At 36.0% G+C, this 20,761-nt stretch overlaps 1 protein-coding gene across 4 annotated transcripts in view; it reads right to left on the bottom strand.

Annotated features, from left to right (window-relative positions):
- Positions 1 to 20,761, bottom strand: part of LRRC7 (leucine rich repeat containing 7) — a 514,499-nt gene that overhangs the window by 298,076 nt on the left and 195,662 nt on the right. For all 4 annotated transcript variants that reach the window (XM_032604372.1, XM_032604363.1, XM_032604391.1 and 1 more), the window contains one exon: positions 19,620 to 19,822. In XM_032604372.1, the coding sequence (XP_032460263.1) occupies positions 19,620 to 19,822 (203 nt within the window). The remainder of the gene's footprint in view (positions 1 to 19,619; positions 19,823 to 20,761) is intronic.

The following is a 20,761-nucleotide window of genomic DNA, read 5'->3' as shown; positions in this document are numbered from 1 at the left end:
TGGCTCTCTCCTCTCTTCAGGACAAAGTCCACGTTTCTTAATATGGCTTTCAATGTCCTTTACCTCTACAGAGTCTTATCTTGTTATTCCCCTGTCTCTTGTCTTTTTCTCATACCTTCCCACCTACCATCCTGCATGACCACATATCCAGACACACTGAGCAGCTGCCAGTTTCTGTATCCACCATGCTCTGCTTTGCCTTTGTAAATGCCAGGTCTCCAGCTGAAGCTTTTTTCTACCTCGCCCTATCTCACCTCCCTTCTACCGTCTTTTCCAAGCTCAGGCCCTCTCACCTTTCTGGTCACAGCTTAAGACTGGTTTACATGCTCCATTTGTGTACTTTCATAACATTCTGTATTTATCTCTATTGAAGCCTGGATGCCCCTGTTTTGGGATTACTAGACCGTAAGCTTCTTTAGTTTCTGCAGCATCTGCTGTGTATAATGTAATGCCTGACACGTTGTACTTTCTCAGTATATAGTTTTTCTTTCATGAAAATTGTTCGGCAGGGGAGTGGCAAATAATAAGATAGTGCCATTTCTTAAGTGCCTATTATATAGGTGCAAGGCACTAACTTAGGTTTTATAGTATATGATCTACTTCTTGTGACAATGTTGTAAGGAAGGTATTATTATTTCTACTTTGCAGATGAGAAAACTCGGGAGGTTAACTTTTACAAGGTCATATATGTAGGAAGTGCCAGAGCCAGCATTCAAATTCAGTTTTGTCTGGTACAAAGCCATTTCTACTTCAGTGCATTGTTCCCTCTGTACCATCAGATCTGTGCTTGGAAGAGACAATAGTGATGACTGACAACAGCTGGTGGCTGTCTAGGAGGGGAAAGTGAATGAGATAGGGGGAGTCTTCCGCCCATAATAATGGTCCTACGGGGGTTAGAGGAGAAGACTCAAATTCAGTGACTATCTTTTGACAGCAAAAATCTAAATTAGAGTAAATCTGAGTATATGTTATAGCACTTTGCTAACCCTGAAGTGCTACATAAATGCAAAGTATTATAATTTGGATTAGCATTTTATTATCACCTTTACACTCAGGCTTGGAAAATTAAGGACACAGTGACGACATCATGAATGTGAATGACTGGATCTCAAAACATAGTTCCTTAGAAAAAAATAAGATAGGGTGTTTATTTTTTCCACTACAAATTTAAAAAGCATTAGTTGCTTGTGAATTGTAAAGAGACAAACCCTTTTCCTGAGAAGTTTCATGTAAGATTATAAATATTCAATGAAACTGTTATTGATGCCCTATGTTGGCACAAGTGGATTCCACCAGGGAAAAGAACTAATTGTCTAATGAGTTGGCATTACTGAATGGCTGGTTTCTTAGAAGTTCTTCCTTTGAATTCCTTTAAAATTATTCAGGCTACAGTGTTTCCAAATTCATTTGAAAGCTGTTTCAAAGAAATAATTATTTTGTACACATTACAATAAAATGTTTAAAAATTCTTTAGTTTAATACAAATGTTAATAATTATCTTTAGTTAGAAAAGAGCCAACTCAAAAATAATAGAATAAAAATAGTTTTAATGTATGCACTTGGTGAAATTGTAGGCTTCTAAATATGACATTCATTCACTTCTTTCTTTACTTCCTCCCTCTTTCCTTCCTTCCTCCCTTCCCTCTCTCCTTCCTTTTCTTCCTTTCTTCTTCCTTTCTTTCCTGCCCATTTCCCTTCCTTCCTGACTGCTTATATTCAGTGAGTACTTCTTGAACATCTACTTAGTGACAGACACAGCACCAGGACCCAAAGAAGAATAACAAAGTATCCCCTTCCTCAAGAATACAGTCACCTAGCAGTTATAAATATACACAAAAAATAAGATGCAATGTAGTAAATACTAGGTAAATACTACAACAGAGAGAGGGCTTTGCAAAGTGCATATTATTCCAAAAGAAACATTCCTAGACTTTGCCCTTAACCTAGAGAATTTGGATGCTTGGATTTGTGTGCCTTTTCAACGATTCTACACTGCTCTCTCACGTTATCATCCACCTTGTAGAGGTTCATAAGCAGGAAAGGGACTGACTCAGATATTTGTTTTTGAGAAACTGGCACCTGTGACCAGAAGGAGGCAGAAGAACAATGAGAAAACATCTAGGTGAAAAATAATGAGAATATTAGTTAAGGCACTGTCAGGAAGAGTGAGGCACTCTGGGAGGAGAAATCATTAAGACTTGGTGCCAGTAATACATGGGCAGTAAAGGGAGGGAGGATTTTGTGGTCCAACAACACTTTAAGGTCTCCAGTAGTAGTGGAGTTGTGGGCCGGTGTGGGAGGTATGGAGCTGGACAAATGCTGGTAGCATCAAATAAGATTGAGGCTGTAGGGGAAGGGAACACTTATAATCCCTTCTAGTGCATTTTAGCAATATTGGATGTATTGCAGAGACAAGATCTTTTCTTCCCTGGAGAAAGATGGCAACTACAATAAATACTCAGGCATTTCATCCTAGAAAACAATAAATATTATTGCCGCTGTTTTAAAAATACAGATCTTTTCAGCAACAATTTGCCCATTGGTGGTGTTGAATCATTTCTCCCTTTGGAACAGCAAGTTTATTTTACCATTTTTCAGTGTCTTAGAAGGAAGGGAATATATCTGTTTTATTGGAATAAGAGCTATCTGTTTGAATATATAAGACATAGCACCTTGCCTTACCCATTCTGCTTGATAACAATTTTCATTTAAAATTTTTAAAATGAATATATTTTTTAATTTACATATTAATGATTACTTCACTTGATGATACAAGCTTATAAAACCAGGAAAGAAATAGGAAGAGTGAAAAGCTGGATATAAAAGCTCTATAAATGTTCTTAATTTTGACGTAGCTTAATGGCTGCTAAGAGTTTGGGGTAAAATCTTGTTATCTCTATAGTACTTAAGACAAGTGATGTGTGTCCTTTGGGATTTTCTTTTGTTGCTTTTTTAATAATTACTAGTTGGTAAAAAAAATTTTGGTTAATTAACATTTATAAAAGTATTGGCTTTGTCTTTAGAGAGTAATCAATATAGTGTGTGAACAACTGGGTTGAATGGCATTAATTTAGACCTTCATATTAGTATAAGCTGATATATATGTATATATACATATATAGATATTAGTGTAAGCTGGTATATATATATATTTAAAAGTTTTTAATGTCTATGCCCTAATCAGTTCTAGGTACTAAAACCCTAACCTGTGCTGACTAGCTCTGCCTAGGTCAGTAAGCCAAAGAGAAGATGGCTAATGGTATAGCTGCAGTCTCTTTTTCACTTATAGTCATAATGAAAAGGTTATAAACTTTGAAAGCAAACAGACCTAGATTTGAATTCTGATTTCATGGTTAACAGGTGACATGCTATTGAGCAAGTTCCATACATTTTCTCCAAGGCTCAATTTATCATTTAAAAAGCCCAACTAGACTGTGCCCTAATCTTATCTTTAAAAATGCATTTCTGCCAAGCCGACTTCCTTGACCCTCCAGCATAACAAGATGAGCTGTCTCTCTACTGTGGTTGTGTATAATCTTGTGGACATATTTCTACAATTCACTTTTGCAAAATCAAATTCTTTATGCAACAAATATTCAGTGAGATCTAACTTTGAACCAAACATTGTGTTTCCTGTCGAAACAAAGATTAAATAGACATAGTCCCATATTTTAGTGTCTTTCTCCTTCGATCTTATTTCCCCAGAGTAGAGTAGGTATTCAGCAAATATATATTGAATGAATAACTACAACAGGTTTGGTGAGTGTAATTGTAGAATTGTACACATGGTAATACGTAGGCACAGAGGACAGACAGTTCAATAACCATGCCAGCGAGTGAAGCATGAAGATTGTAGGAGAAGGTGACAACTGAGATGAACCTTGAAGTAGCATGTGAGGCAGAGAAAACAGGATGAGCTTAGCGGCAAGAAAGAGCTTTGTGTTTCAGGAACACTTCCTGTGAGAGCAAGAGTAAGAGATTGGAGAGGCAAGTTGTAGCTGGACCATGGGAGGCCTCCTATTAGCATTACATGCTCAGTTGTGTGGTTTTTTTTTCCTGCAAGTTAGAGAGGAGACAGGGGATGGGCTTAACCTTGGGGGTAGTCTGGTCATATTTACATTTAGATCTACCACTGTTGGCTGTGTGAAGAATAAATTGGGATAAAGAAAATCATGTTTAAGACACATCATCAATAAGGAGACTGTTTCATTAGTCTGTTGAGAGATGATGAGGGCCTGACAAAGCCTCTGTTCATAGGGTGGAGAGAGCAGATTTAGGAAATATTTAGGTGGCAAAGGTGATAGGACTTGGCCACTGATGTGATGTGGAAGGTGAGTAAGTAGGAAGAGTAAAAATTGACAGGGTCCTGGCACTGGGACTGAATGGATAGTCACCAACTGAAACAGAGAATATAGGACAGGAGACAGGTTTCTAGGGGGAAATGAGAAGTGCTGAGTGTAAATATTCAAGTAGGCCCAGAACACACATTTAATCTGAGGACTGAGGGGTAGGGCTGAGCTGCCACAAGAGATTTGTGAGTCTTCAGTACAGTGGCTGAAAACGTGAGGATGGATGAGTGCGATAATCTAAAGAAAACAAGAAGCTCCTTCCTCCTCTCCCTTGAAGTTGTTATTGTAAAAGTCACAAATGAAACTTCATTGTCCCGTTTAATGGATTATCTAGTTTTTGCCTTACTTGGCCTCCCTATTCCATTTGACCATGTCATCACTCCTTCCTTAGAAGCCTTCACTCACTCAGTTCCGTGACTATGCTTCTAAACAGAGTTCCCACTTCTGTCTGCCAGCACCTCCCCACGTCCCGCCCTGCTGGCCTTGGTTCTGCTCCAGTTCTCGGGAGGCAGTTTCCCTGCAGGCTGATGGCAGCATTTCACGGGCAGTGAAGAAGCAGCCACCATGAATGTTAATGAGTAAATTCACGTGGTGAACATATATGCAAGCGTTTATGCAGTCAGTTCTTAATTATTTAGAACAAAGAAAGAGAAACTTTATTCCTATTAAAGGCCACTGCCAAACAGAAAAGAGATAACTGAGAGCCATGGGACTTAAATTCAACACAATTAACCTTTTTTGCCACCTTAAAAAAAAAAAAAAAAAAAGAGAACAAACGTTTATCATCCACTTCAAATTTAAAGAAAACAGAAAACTCTCTAGGTAGTCAAGTAGCATGCACACATGCCAAAATGAAAAATCAACAGCAAGGCTACACTGTTATCAGGAAATCAAGAAACAGCAAAAAGGTTCTAAAGAGAGAGAGAGACTATTGTCATTTTCTGGAATCTCTGGTCAAGATTCAACTCATGTATTGCTGTTTTGGGTTCATTACAGAAACAGCAAACCATCTCTTTGTATTCTATACAAAGGATAAAATCTCTAGGATTTTGTTAAAATTAATTTTCACATAAATTTTGAAAGAAAAGATATCTGCAAAATATTTTCTCTCTTTTTATATCACTATTAATTTAGAAAAGAAAATAACTTCCTTTTTGCAAAGTGATACTATCATTTGTCATTTTATAGAAGAAAGTCAAGTTTTTGGTTTTCTTTATGGTATTACAGCTCATAAAAATCGCCAACATTTGTTGAAGATTTTATGCTTTGCCAGGCCCCATACTCACTTCACATACATTATGTTATTTAATCTATAACAATGAAGAAAAATTACCACAAGGTCAGTAGTTAACAAAAATAAGATGTAGGTAAAACAGTCCAACAAGGTAGATGGTATCTCCTAGATGGGGGAGAAACTGAGATTGAAAACCTTCCCCAAACTCAAATTCAAATTTAAATCTGCCTGATTCTAAACCTCTACAGCTTTCCACTACACTAGACATTTCACTGCTAATTGCTCTTCATCTCAGCAACTAGAGTTCTAGTGAAATTTTGGAGCTGACCTTTGAAGTTAAATATACCATCCAGCAGGCAAAAACTGTGAGCTTACATTATTCATATCCTTGGCTTCTCTTCTTTTCCATCAGCACTCAGCACCTGACTGTTCACAATCTATGGAGTCTAGTCAAGGGCCTCTTCACCATCTATATCAGCACCTCTAACAACAGAATACAGCCAAAACAATTTTTTGTCTTCATAATTCAGATGAATTTTGTGTTTGATTCCATAACATATTCACTTTTCTCTCTTAGAAATCTTTTACTTCATTGTCAGCCTAGAAAAATGTACTACATGTATGCTATAGTAGATGCTAACATATCTGTACTAATTTTTGGAAGCAAATGTTCACATGTTGATTTTTGCATATTACTATAGGTCAGTTTTATGTTAGGTCAACTTCATTGTAATCACACTGACATAATCCTATGTTTCTATATCAAGTTGAGAATAGCCTGACTTCCCAGGAGTCCCTGGTCAAGAATTAGATCATGAAATTGTTCTAAGCCTCATAAACACTCTAGAGAAATTATTTCTCTAGAAATTTAGAGGATCAATATATAGAAAACCAAGCAAATAAAAATGAAGCAAATTTACGAAAAAAAAATACACTAGAGAAATAATCCGCCATCAATTTCCTAAAGGCTGATTTCATTCTGGGAGTCCAAATTGCTGCATTAGTAGAATGCTCTCTCTGATTTAGAACCACTTCATATACTAAGGACGTAGCTGGGAAATGAATAATACTAAAACCTGTATTAATCAGTTAACTATTATAAGAACAATTGAAAAGAATAGATAGCAGATACTGACCCTCCTTTATAAATTTACATTTTCATTTTTTATGTCATTTAATTTGCTCAAATGATACCTTATAATTTACTTGAGCATCAGACTTTCACATTTACCAATGTGTCTTATGGATCATTTTCAAAAGAAAGTACCATAATATGGTCAGATTTGGTCAATGCTACCAAAAGGTTAACCCCTGGTGCTTCTTCTATTCCAGACTCAATTCTCTTATTTTTCTTTTTATTATTTTGAAATTAATTTTTATTTTTATAAAAGCATTATATCAATTCATTGCATCTTACCGTTTGCATCTTATCATTCCTCCTCTAAAGGTAGTTGCTTTAAACTGTTTAAGATACTATTTCTTGTATTTTCGTCTATATTTCTAGAGAACACAATGTGTTTTTACTTCTTGTTTATCAATTGCAGACATTGCCTATTTATTTCATATATTCCAGTTGAAAAGTCATATCACTTTGCACCACCACAACCACCATCACTCTCTTTTTCTTCATCTTCTCAGTATACTTACATCTGAATTTTTGGTTAAATCGGTAATGTTTGTTTGCACATTGTGTTTGTTTTTTACTCATAAATTTTTTTTTTCCCCTGAAGTTTCTTCACTTTTTATTTGCTTGGTTTTCTATGCATATATCTTTAATTGTTTCCAAATGCTCCAGCAGCTCTGTCAAATGCCCAACAGTTATATTTCAAAATGCTAAAGCACATCAGATTTTGCTAGACCCACATTTTATTCTGGAGGACTTTACTCCTGCACCCAGTATAGCCAGCTTCAGTATGGGCAGATAGCTCTGTCACTGTGATGCACACATGGCTTCCACAGATACTCATTTGCTACTCCACTGAATTGGGCTCTGGTTTCCTGGATCTCATACCTTCCTTCTTTTGGTTCACTTTCACATCCTCTAGTAGAAAACTGGGAGTCACCTGTGACTCATTTTTCTCCTTACCCAGAAATCAAGATATCAAACAGATGACCAAGCCCAGTAAATTCTGCCTCCCCAAATCCTCTCCAATATGTGTCCATTGTGTAATCTTTAGGGTCACTACCCTGGGCCAGGCCACCATCACCTCTCAGATTCCTACAAGCTCTGCCTAACTGGTCTCCTTGCCTCTGGGCTTAACCTTTTATGTCTATTCTTAGTGCAGCTAGAACTATCTTTCTAAAATATATATCTGATCTTGCTGCTACCCAGGTAAAACTTTAAATGAATTTCCACAAATTTCAGTATAAAATTCAAACTCTATATCTTAGCATGGAAGGCCTTTACAATTTCTCCAGCCTCATTTCTCCCATTGTCTCTTTTGCACTACATTTTTAAGCAATACTTAACCTACAGTATCTTACTTATCTGTGTCTTAGTTGCAATGATATTCCTCAGGGGGAACTCCACTGAATGTTTCCAAAACACCCATTGTTTCCCACCCATCATAGTAGACAGCACTCAACATACTTGATGCAATTACTTGTTCAATGTCTGTTTTTCTTGCTAAAGAGTACCTAAATCCATTCAGTCATTATTTTCCCAGTGACTAACAAGTATCTGGCACAGAGTAAGTATTTTTTCATGAAGAAATTAATGAATATACATACTCGGTTGCAAACTCAATTTCCTATTGGACCTAGATGGGTAACTTCATTGTTGGGGGCAGCCTGAGTGGGATCTGTGGCAAACTAGATCTGCTCCATCAAAAGAGCCTATTGATATGAGACACTAAGTCCCACCTAACTGCTACCAACTGAGCATATGGACACCACCAGATCTTCCTTTTTTTTTTTTTAAATAGAGGCCAGGAATCTGGACTTTTTTTGTAAAAGTTGGTATTTTACAAGTTGGCTACAGCTCATTTTCAAAAATAGGTCAAACAAAACATGGCTGCTTGTTTCTGATCTCTGGTTGAAAGATAGGTTTGTATTGCCAGCCTTGCTCTGATGAGGCTCAGTTTGAGATCTCTCAGCATCTTTTGGGGTCTTTGTGAGAATGCACGGCTGATAGCTCACATTTTGCATCTAAAACATAATTTGTCATGTTTTTGTACACAATAGCCCCTTCCAATATATTTTTAATAATATCATTTTTAATATCATTTTAATTGTATCAGTTCTCTAACTTGAAAATTATATCATCCTTGATTCCTCCTTCTTGTTTATCCTCCAGTCTAGACAAATGCTAAATTCTAGAAGGAAGGTCTTCTTTCAGATTAGTCAAATGGAAAGGAGGGATTTGGGTAACATTCTATTGCTAGTCCATAGTTTCTATTCTATGGACTTTGCCATTTTCTAGTTGTATAACATTTGGTGAATTCTTTTAAACTCATTGTGCTTCAGTGTCCTTGGACTTAAAATTAGGATAATGAAACTTATTTGTCAGAGTTGCTCTAAGGACAAAAGAGCTACTTCATATGAAGTGCCTAGCACAGAGTAGATGCTCAATAAATGTTGAATTTCCTGTCTTCTGCTCTTTTCTTACCTCTTCCATCTGTCTTCTTTTCCTTTTCTACTGCTAATACACTGGTCCAGGCATGTGAGCTAATATGAGTTTAGAGGAACTTGGCTTTTGCATCTGTTTCTCAACTACCTGTCACTTCAAGGAAAAACTTCACAAAATATAGGTAATTTATATACTTTGGAACCTTAATTCCTTTGTAAATTATATTCCTCTGTAACCCTAAGCTTCACATACCTCATTCTCCTATGCTCTCAGCTCACAGTAGGATTGCCACTTGTCATCTTCTTGGTTCACTGATTCCAGTATTTCTTTAACATATTGAAACCACTATCATTTGAATTAAATTTCAATATCCATCATGTCCCTTAAGTCCTACCAACCATCATCATCTGTACCCATATTTTCTTTCTTCTCTCTTATTAAAATGGATGAAATGTGCCTGTTCCTCTCAAAGGCAACCCCTTCATGCATTCTGTGTATCCTGTGTCCTTTTGCCTTCAGGACTTTGCTCATATAATTATCCCATCAATTTCCTTCATTTAGTTTCTCCCCCCTTTCTTCTAATTTATTCTTATTAGTGTACAAATGTGTTTTAATGTCATTGATCTTAAAAAACAAATAAACAAAGCTTATTTTGACCTCAAACTTCTCTCTAGCTTGTCTCATTTCTCTGCTTTCTCTCAGCAAAACCTCTGAAGAGAGATGTATATATCATATATATATATATATATATATATATATATATATATATCCACCATTGTCTCTTCAACCCACTTCATTGGGTTTCCACCCAACTAATCCTATCAAGGTCACCAATTACTTCTATACTAGCAAGTACAATGGTACCTCTTCTGATCTAAGTCAATTTCTTCTCTTAAAACATCTCTGTTCTTAGCTTCCATGACAACAGCACATGGGTTCCTCCAATATCCATAGCAACTCTTTCTCTCCTTGCTTTCCTAATTTATCAATGGAAACTCTTTCTAAATCCCTTTTCAGGCTTTAATCTCCTATCTCCCAAATCCATTCTAATAGCAAATCCTATTAACTTTACCTACAGAGCATGCTTCTATTTTCTTCACTACCACCAATCTAGTTGAAACTACCAACTTCTCACCCATATAACTACTGTAGCCTCTAATCTCCTTGCTTCCACTCTTAACTTACCACAATGTATTTCCACATTGCACCCAAAGTGGCATTTAAATATATATATATATGTTATTTAAGCTCACCATTAAAAAAATTCTTCAGTTGCCCCCATCTCACTTTGGATAAAATCTTAAGCCCGTTCCTCGCTTGCTTGAACTTACAGGATTTAGCCCCACTGTCTATCTACATCTCCTACTGCACCTTATACAGCTTTCTCCTCACTCATTACACATCCATCTTTTTTCTGTTCTTTGAACATGCCTCATTTATTCCTGCCCTAGAGTATTTCCTCTGCCTGGAATGCTCTTTCTCAGATCTGCATGGTTGACTCCCCGTCATCCAAAGCACAACATAAAGGGTCACTCCTTAGAGAGGCATCTAATGTCCTCTCAACCTAAAGCAGTCTCTCAGCAATTTCCTTGCTTTAATTTCATCATGATACTTGCCATTATCTAACATTTTCTCTTAAATATTATTTTCATTCCTCCTTTGCAGCAATGTAACTTTTGTGAGAACAGGAAGTTGTTGGTCTTGCTCAATAATGTATCTCCAGCTCTAGAAGAGTTGTCTACACATATTTGATACTCAGGAAAGGTTTGCTGAATGAATGAACAAATCAATGGTTATATTTTACCTAAAATTTGTTTTTTATATAATTTCCAAAAAACTGGCAGTAAAAATCAGCAAATGAGTTTCATTCTCATTGAAATTTCAGTGCGATTTGTTATTTGGGTAAAGGTTAGCAATAAATGATGGATGAGTAAGTCTTTAGCTGGAAGATAAAACAGTTCAAAAACTGACTGGGCTACTACAGAAGTCCCAGTTTCTCACTGACACACATAATAAAGAGTTGTTGGTACTATCAACTTTTGAAACAATAAAACATTGTAAACATAGAAATCTGAGTAAGAAAAAAATATCTAAAGTTTTCCACATATAAACAACGTTTTTTACAAATGTGTCCTACATCTTACTTTCCTTTGGGCCCCTAGAGAGTCCATCTACATTATTTATTGAAAAAAAAAACAAACCTACGCATTTGAATGCCAAAATGATTGCAATAAAAGAACAGATTTGGATAAAGATGTTACAGGCAAGAGATTAAACAGAGTCAGATTTTGATTATTTATGCATCACGCATGTGACAGTTTTATTTTGGACATGGTTTTTATCATATTCAGATGAATTCTATACCTTTGGTGCTGGAGGACAAAATAAATTCACACTATGCACACTGAACACCTTTGAGGGAGTAAAAGAGTTGGAAAAGGCCATTCTTTTCACCTTTATTGGATCTTCAGAGAGCCCTCCATAGATATATGTGGAGCTACTTATGTAACATGCCATGGTTATAGACAATTCTATGTTTCTACAAGACAAACACTTAAAGAATTACCTGTTAATGTGAAATTTGTTTTTAAAAATGAGGCAACTTTATTAAAGAAGTGGCAGCTTTTATATTCTGCATTTGAAAATTTAGCCCATGTTTAATCTAGAGTAAAGCTTTTCATATTTTTTACACATGACAATTGTTTAATCAGCAACTATAGTGATTCAAGTAGTTTCTTTTACTTTGAAAGATTCCTCTTGAGTAGTAGAAAAAAATAATCAATGATCATTCAAGCTTTGATAAACAAATCATAATTATGAACAAGCAACTCAGAATTTGTCCCCCTAAAATATTTCTTCTCTGGCTCCTTTGATGTCATTAGACTTCTCACAAAATAAGCAAGTGTCCTTGATTTCAAACAATTTTATTTAAAGGTATAAGAAAAACATGGCTTCAGTCTCCCAAATTCTAAGTATCAGACATCAGTGAATTAAAAGAAGAAAGAATCAATAAAATTGCAGATATGTGATGTGTAGAATACAGGAGACACTTTTTTTTTTTTTTGGCTTGTCTGGAATCCATTTCCCTTTTTCCATTAGAACCTCAACCTTCTTTTTAAGAGCATCCTTAATTGTATAATAATATTTTGGGAGGCATCTGGAATTTGAATCTTGAATAAATGTCATAGTTACATGGGGGTGTTTGGAGGTACACTCCTCACAAGAGCAGCAGTGTGTGGTCTGTACTGTCATTGTGCTGTGAATTCTGTGCAGCAACTCAGAGCTCTCTTGGTTTTTACCCTTTTTTTTCATGTAAAGGTCTTCAGGCTCCTATTGATTTTGAGCCTGAGATATATTTTGAATAAATGTTCATCTTTACCATACCTTTTTTATGGCCTATAATAAAAACAAAACAAAAATAAAAACAAAAACTGACACAACTGTAAATCCATATTAAATAGTAAATCATAGCCATTTGTTGACCAATTAACATTTTCTTGTTATTGTAGTACTGTATTTGTCTAAATTTATGTTAAAGAAGCCAATCAACTTCATTAAACATATGCCCTTTCTTATCAAAATAAACTATTTCTCTTAGCTCAAGAGTTATATATCACTTTGCCATTTTTATAGGGCTTTCATGTACTTTATATTATTTGGTGCTCACTGCGATCCTAGGAGATGGGCAGAAATAAATTTGTTAGCATCTAATGCAGAAGAGGAAGCTAAGGTTCAAAGGGGTTAAGTAAGATGTCTGAAGTCACATGATGAGCTCATTTCAGAACTTGTGTTAAACCTAGATCTTCTCTCTTCAGAATTTACATTTACTGTAGTACTTCTGTGATAATAACCAGTAACTACAGTCACTACTCTGTTTGTCAGAATACTTCCTTATATTGTTCATCATTTTTATCTATTCAAAATGAATCTCAGATGAGTGAATCACAAAACGTTAATTGTGAAAGGAATTTTAGAGGGCTTTTTCCACCCTCTACCACCATCATGTAAAAGTATATTCTTTGACATCCCTCCTTTGACTGCTTCTAGAGTCAAAGAGCACGTTCCTTAATTTGGGAAAATATTATGTTGAAGCTCTATTTTATATGGATAAAGTACTTAGAGTTTGGGAGTAAGAAAAAATGTAGAGTGTACTATATTAAGTAGTGGATTATGGAGGAGCCACAAAAATTATCTCACCTCACTTCAACCCCAAGAATCAGCATCAAAAGTTAAGAAAAGGAAAAAAAAACAAATTAAATGAGAGAGTTTGATTTTCTCTGTTCTCTGCAGATATGTGCCCACATTTCCTGTCCTTCCCTACCTCTGGCCACTGTCAGAGGTCTTACTCTGCAAAATAATACACACTGTTTCAGAGGGAGCTACGCCGATGTTTTATAACAATGAAAACTTATTTCGCAGTATCCTACTACTGGTTAACACTATTGAATTGTACTCAAAATCTTCTAGAGATATAATTAAGCCTAAAGTTTTGTTGGGGAAGTGAGTGACAGTGGTGGGCATTGTTATTTTGTGTAAGATAATGGGTAAAGCTTCTCTAGGAAAGTGATACTTGAGCAAAGACCTGAAGGAAATGAAGCAGCAGGCCATGTGGAAGAGCAGCGCTAGCAGAGGAAAGAGTGGGGACCAAATCTCTGAGTGGAGAGCTTGCTTGGCTTTTATGTATAGGCTCGGCACAAACAACTCCAACATAGTTGTCAGAACCCGTTCATTGGTCATCAACTTGGAGCTCTATTTTACCTGCTGGCTGCTGGCAAATGATTCAGGTACGTTTTTGTTGCTTATTTATTTTCTTAAAAGTCCATGGGGATCTCTTCCATTTCATGGCCAATGACTGGATCCAAGCCATGACAAAATTTTCACCAGTCTAAAATATCCCTCTTTGATAAATTTTTGTCTGTTTTATATTGAATGATCAATGTCTTAGCTATACAGCCCTGCATGAGTGGTCAACACAGAATCGTGAGCACCATGCAAGTGTTTTTTGGTAGCCCTTGCCTGGCACTTGGCTTCTCAATGTCTGTTTTCTTCCCAGAAGAAGCAACTGCCGATATGGAGGTGCTTGTTTTTCCTAGCATCTCTTAGCTCACTGACAATATTCTACACTAGACGTAATATTGTTAAGATGATGAAGCATCTGGGAAGCATGTCCTTGAAAAGCGGTCTAAGGGACTTGGAAACTTGTCTTGGAAAACAGAACTCTAAGGCAAAACAGAACTCTAAGGGACTCTATGAATTCCTTTAAAATATTTTAAGGATCAAGGCAGTAATGCCAGAAGCATAATTCCTCGTCCAGGGAAGGCAGGCCTTAATAATCTTAGTAGCATTCTGAGTGCCCAGCCAAGTTTTAGATGGATAGATAGGTGAATGGATCTACACCATTAACATACTGCAGAAGTTTCTAACAATCAGAACTTTCCAATAATACAATGGTCTACTTCTTAATTGAGTGACTTCTTCCATAATAGAAAGGTTCATGAAGAGGTTGGATGACTATTAAAATAGAAATAAGAGGTAGACATTTCTGCACTGGGGGCAAAGTTGGACTAGTTACTAGCTCTAGGTTCTTGGAAAGCAGTGGTCCCTGGCAACACTCACGGGGCACAAAGCCAAACTTTAGTGATACATTTTGACTTGTTACCGTAGCATAATCTCTTCTATCCTAACTAACACATAGTCTTTGGTTTTAGTTTTGGATAGGAATTTAATATCCCATGTGGCCTAAGATAAGTTAATTAACTTTTCTGGCCTTGATTTGCTTATTATAATAATTGAGGGCTTAAATAAAATAATTTCCAAAGTTGCATTTACTCAAAAATGACATAACGTGATTCTGTGAATCAAGGAAATTCTCTGGGGAAGTGGTGGTATTAGCCCTCACAAATGTGCAGGTGTAGCTATTTGGGTCAATAACCTATCACCTAATATGGGCAGAGGGTTGTTTTTCTAGAAGCTGTCTTTGGAGATTTCAGTTAAAAATAACATCATGCCACAACATTTTTTGAGAGAGTCAATACCCAGAACTATCTTGAAATGTTACAAAATCTTACTATTGTACCCAGGGTAATTAACATGGAAAATTTCCTTTATCTATGGGAGGAGAATGATAAATACCAATTATTGATTTTTTTCTATTCCAGGTACTCCACAACATTATCACACCAAGTACCCTACCCTCCTATGTATCTACCTATGTATGTATGTATGTATGTATCTATTTATCTATCTGTATAATCCCAGGAGTTGATGATATTATTTTCCCAGCTAAACAGTTTCTCCCAGTTTCTGAAGAAACTGAGGCTTTCAGAAAATAAAATACCTTCCCAACCAATTAGCAGTGCTAGGATCTAATCCCAGGTTTGTCTGAGTCCAAATCCTAAATTCTTAATCTCTAAAATACTTCTGGGTAGTTTATATGGGGAAAACTTTGTAAGTACAATACTGCAGATTTAGTCCCGTCCTCTTTTATACACGGATAAATTAACCTCTTCTACCAAATTCACTCTGTGTCTTTCAATTTTGGTCACATATTGACTTTACCAAAATTATTTCTTTAATCTTTTTTAAAGTTCCTCTTCAGTTTCAAGAGGTTTCTCTGTAGATTTTCTCTTTATTGCTCTTTTTTTTCACATTTGTCTTCCCACTCTATTACTTCATATATAATATACATATGTGATCGTCTCTTACTCTGTCTATAATTTTAAGTTTCCAGTTCCAAATAACAAGCAAAGCAGTACTAAATTATAAGCTCTGTGGGTTTCTATCACTGTGTGAAAGGCATGTTATTTTGTATTTTTACCTTTCACTACAAAAAATTAAGCAACACAGATTGAGCTATTCCTAATCAAAACACTACCTGTTCTTTCATATCTATTTTTTGCATCTTTTCTGACACACTCTTGACATTCTTTTCCTAATGCCATTAACCTTGACTCTGTTCCCTACCTGCTTTATAAGAATGTACAGTACAGACTCTTGGCCAGCTAGAACATTCTCAGTATAAAATATCTGAATGAAAATAATTTTTAAAATGTATAAAAGGTAATTCTTGCCGTAATGTAATATCAAGAATACAAATAGTTAGCTCATTACTTAATAAATCTCAAGTCACAATGGTAAAAACGTCAAAATAATACCAGGAAAACAGTAAGATAAGATGGCAGACAAAAAATACTTCATTTAATCTAACTTTGAAAGGTTTAAATCCCCTAAGGGCTCAATACTTTGCCTACAAGTCCTTACAAACTTTGATTAAGAGGAACTTTTCCTCGCAAAACAGCGATTTTATAGCATTTTGTTTGTAGTGTACATTGTGGTAATCTCTCCAACAGTTCTTCCACCTCATTTCCTTGTGTTGCTGCCAGTAAGCACAACTCTACAGAGGTGGCCCATCATTGTTTAACCCAATTAGAGTAGTTTCATTTTTCTTGACATAGTGGATCCCATAGCAAATGGACTGGATCAACAATGAACATGTGACACAATTAAGGTCAATGAGACCTAAGGACAAGTTAACGGAAGAATTCTGGGGGAGACACTTCTCGTCCTTCTCAGAAAAAGAAAGAGTTTTCAGAGGCCAAAAATTTCTAATTTGGGATGCTGTGGACGTGAACACTAGAACAGTTCTAGCCATTCTGCCCCATGAGGGAAAGCCAGCCTCAGAATAAAGCTGATCCCACACAAAGCAAATAGAAACATACCAAGCCTGGAGCTTGTTCTGAGATGTATTTTCCACTTATATGAGCCAATCAAGCCTATTTCTTGTTTAAATCAGTTTGGATTGGGTTTTGTATTACTTGAAACACACATAATGAGCCCTAATTGATACATCAGTCCTTTTGTTTCTTAATTTACCCATTTTTCTAATAATGCACAAATATATCCATGTATTATTGTAATCAAATCTCAAAGTCAGATAATTTAGATCATATCTCAATATCAGATACTTTAGAAAAAAGGAACTTACAGGGCTGTTTTAGGAAACTAATAATATTGAACTTTGGGAGTCAAAGAAACCTTGAGAGATTATGTGAAAGGTCTTTGAAATACATAAATCATACCAATAACAAAAGATAACCATTTCTCCTGAATTCTAATACATTGCAAAAGTGTTATAAAATCCTTGGTTCACTTGTATTATTTTTATTTATTGTTAATCCAAGCTCTCTTCATTAAACCCCTAGTGACTGACTTGATATGTAAAACTCTCCAATGGCATTTTCTGCCTGATGCATCAAGTCAAACAATGCTATGTAACTCTCAAGACCTTTCATAATCTGGGTTCCCTCTGCTCTCCCTACTCTACCTACATATGTCAGCACTTGCCCACTTGCACCTGCAGCTGCAGACTCTTCACAGCTTTGCTGCTCCTCTCCTTTCCCTCTACATATATTCCATCTTAGTTTTTGCATCTGTGCTTTTTGGTCAGGCCCTTCCCCATCCCCTCCAAGAGTGGAACTCTTCTCTATACATAAGCTCTACCACAGGATTTCGTTCTTTGGCCCTGATTATACTTTATTGTGTATTCACCTCTAACGCTTCAGTTTTCTCTGTGATTAGGTTGTCAGATCCTTGAGAGCAAGGGTTGAGATTTATTTCTATTATAACCCCCCTAAAGCTTCAAATACTGTGTAGCAGAGTAGATATTAAATGAGTATGTACTTGATTAATTAACCATATTTTTACTATTTGTCTTACAGACTCTGTTGCATGCATCTAGAAAAAGATGGCTGGATTGCCCTAGGGCTGCCAGATTTAGTAAATAAAAATATAAAATGCCCAGTTAAATTTTAATTTCGAAGAAATAACAAACTGTTTTGTGTTTTAGTATAAGTATACCCAAAGCAATATTTGGGATAGAATTATACTGAAAAATGGCCTATTTTTTAGCTTAAAATTTAAACTCTACTGGATGTCCTTTATTTCATCTGGCAATTCTAGATTGACCTGACCTAAAAAAAAAAAAAACTTTGCGCTTAATTTCTTAAATTAGAGCTGAATGCCACATTTATGAATTGCTTAACCTTATATAGTCTTACTAATCAAGTCCTATAGTACATGAAGTTCTCTGCAATGTTTCATCTAGCAGCAACAACACATAGATTGAGTATCCATTATGTGAAGGTCACCATGTATGCTCCTGTACAGGGAGGCAAAGATGAAGAATGAAAGATTCATCTAAGATGAATAAGATCTTTCCCTCTACCCTCGAGTAGTTCATAGCCTGGTGGAAGACACAGCCCATTTCAGTACAGCCTCCACTTATGTGCAATCTGGATGTTAATCCATATGGCCAAAACGTTTTAGGTCTGATTCAGCCCTCCTGGGCAAAGATTCAAGATGACACTATACACATAGGTGGTCAAAAATGAAGGATATTGGTTTTGAAGTACACATTAAATAGTTCCTGTCTCTGAAGTGTTATATAAACACTGTAATCCATCATCCTAAATGAAAACAATCATTCAAAAATCCTTTTGATCAGAGCATTTTACTCTGCTTTTGATATTAACTTAGTTTTTATGATGGGAGTTTTTTTTTCTGGTTCTTGGATATTTAACATGCATTTTTTTTAGCGTAAGCAATGGAAATGTATTGCATGACATTTTCCCCCTCTTAGCCATTAAGTTCTTCACGGGTGAATGCCATTCCAGCTACTTAATCTGAGTCACTTATTTAGGTGAACAATAGGATCCAATGATTTAGATTTTGAACCTTCTGCTGTGTGGCCTTAGTCTGCTTTAACTAATCTCTCCAGTGTTTTCTGGTCATAGGAGACATTTTCTTTGCATAGCACAAGATCATAATGGCAGTGCGTATATACGTGTGTGTAAAGTTTGACATTAGTTAAAAAATTTTAGCTACACTATATGTATAAGTTGCATGCCATATAAATTCAGTGCTGTTTGTAATAACCAAAAATTTCAAATTCTAGAAATAACAGCATGTTTTTCATAATAGTATACTTGACTCTTTGTGTGTGTGTGAGTGTGTGTGTGTGTGTGTGTGTGTGTGTGTGTGTATGTAAAAGCATTTCTTAGACTTGTAACATATAATTCAAGGCTTTAAAACAATGTCACCTTAACATACAACATACAAATTTTCAGTTCTGGAATAAAGAGTACCATATTTTCCCTTTCTTTTCTAAACATAAGCTATTGATCTCAACCTACCAACCTGTTATTTTCTTGGAGATCATCTTCAGTTAAAATAAAAAGGCATATTACATAAAATGATGATTTCAATGGAGTTCAATTGGTTTTGGCATATTACATGAAGTTGCAAATGGAGTCGCATTAAAAGGTAATGAGAATATTGGGAAAAGTTATATTAATTTGAATGATTTGTCAATTACCTAGATAGAAGGCTGTAGTTAGCATTATCATCATGCCAAATCTCTGGAGTTATGAAATACTCATTTGAAGTACATATTTAGGTTGTCACAAATTACCTTTGGTAGCTCTTCAATTTGATTGGCATCTAGGTAAAGTTCCTCTAATGTCCGTTCAAAGTTAAAGACCTCCTTTGGCACCTGCTGAAGGCTGCAGTGGGAGTAATCTAAAACTGAGATGATTTCTTCTTCACCTCGGAAACATCGGCACGGCACCAGACGGCCGATGATTTTCCGCTTGGTGGTCATCTCCAGGCACTGCACTAGAGAAAAACAGAAAAAAAACACAACTGCTTAACTACCTGCCTTTCGAAGGCATTCTTATAAAATTTAAAGCTTAGAAATTTACTTATTTTATATATTTTATAATTATATAATGCCTTAAAGAAGTTTACATAAGACATGCACATGCAATAGATCATTTAATCCTTAAACAGCTCTCCAAGGTATGTAAAGACATGTTCTTATTCCCATTTAACAAATAAAGAAATGGATTCAGAAAGGGTCAGAATCCGATCATCACACAGTTTTGGAATGGCAGAACTGGGCCAGAATACAATCCTGACTTAGCACAATGCTTACACTCACACTTGAAACATGGAACTATAATATGTTTTTTTTTTAATTTTATACAAATTGCAGTGCAGAACAGAAACCTCCAGAATTTGCTGGAGAAAAACACATTTCTCTCATTTCTGCAAAATAGTCAGGTTTTACCCATAAGGTTTATGATATCCTCTTTTTGACTCAAATTTATTCCATTAATCAATAATTATTTATTGAGCTTCCCTGGTGGCGCAGTGGTTGAGAGTCTGCCTGCCGATGCAGGGGACACGGGTTCGTGCCCCGGTCTGGGAAGATCCCACATCCTGTGGAGCGGCTGGGCCCGTGAGCCATGGCTGCTGAGCCTGCTTGTCCTGAGCCTGTGCTCCGCAACGGGAGAGGCCACAACAGTGAGAGGCCCACATACAGCAAAATAATAATAATAATAATAATTTATGAAATAACTAATATGCTCCAAGCATTGAACTAGGTACTGGGGATAGAGATGAACTGAACAAAGCTCCAATTGGAGCTACAGTTATTCACTTCAGAATAAGAATCTGTCCCTATGAATCCTTTTATTTTAATGGGAGAGAACAATCATGGCAGAAATTTCTGACATCCTGGCATGTCTTTCTCTAGGTTAAAATGACCAAATG

This window comes from Phocoena sinus, chromosome 1, assembly GCF_008692025.1.
Source record: "Phocoena sinus isolate mPhoSin1 chromosome 1, mPhoSin1.pri, whole genome shotgun sequence".
NCBI lineage: Eukaryota > Metazoa > Chordata > Mammalia > Artiodactyla > Phocoenidae > Phocoena > Phocoena sinus.
The sequence above is the reverse complement of the archived record's forward strand: the minus strand, read 5'-3'. Positions and strand labels throughout refer to the sequence as shown.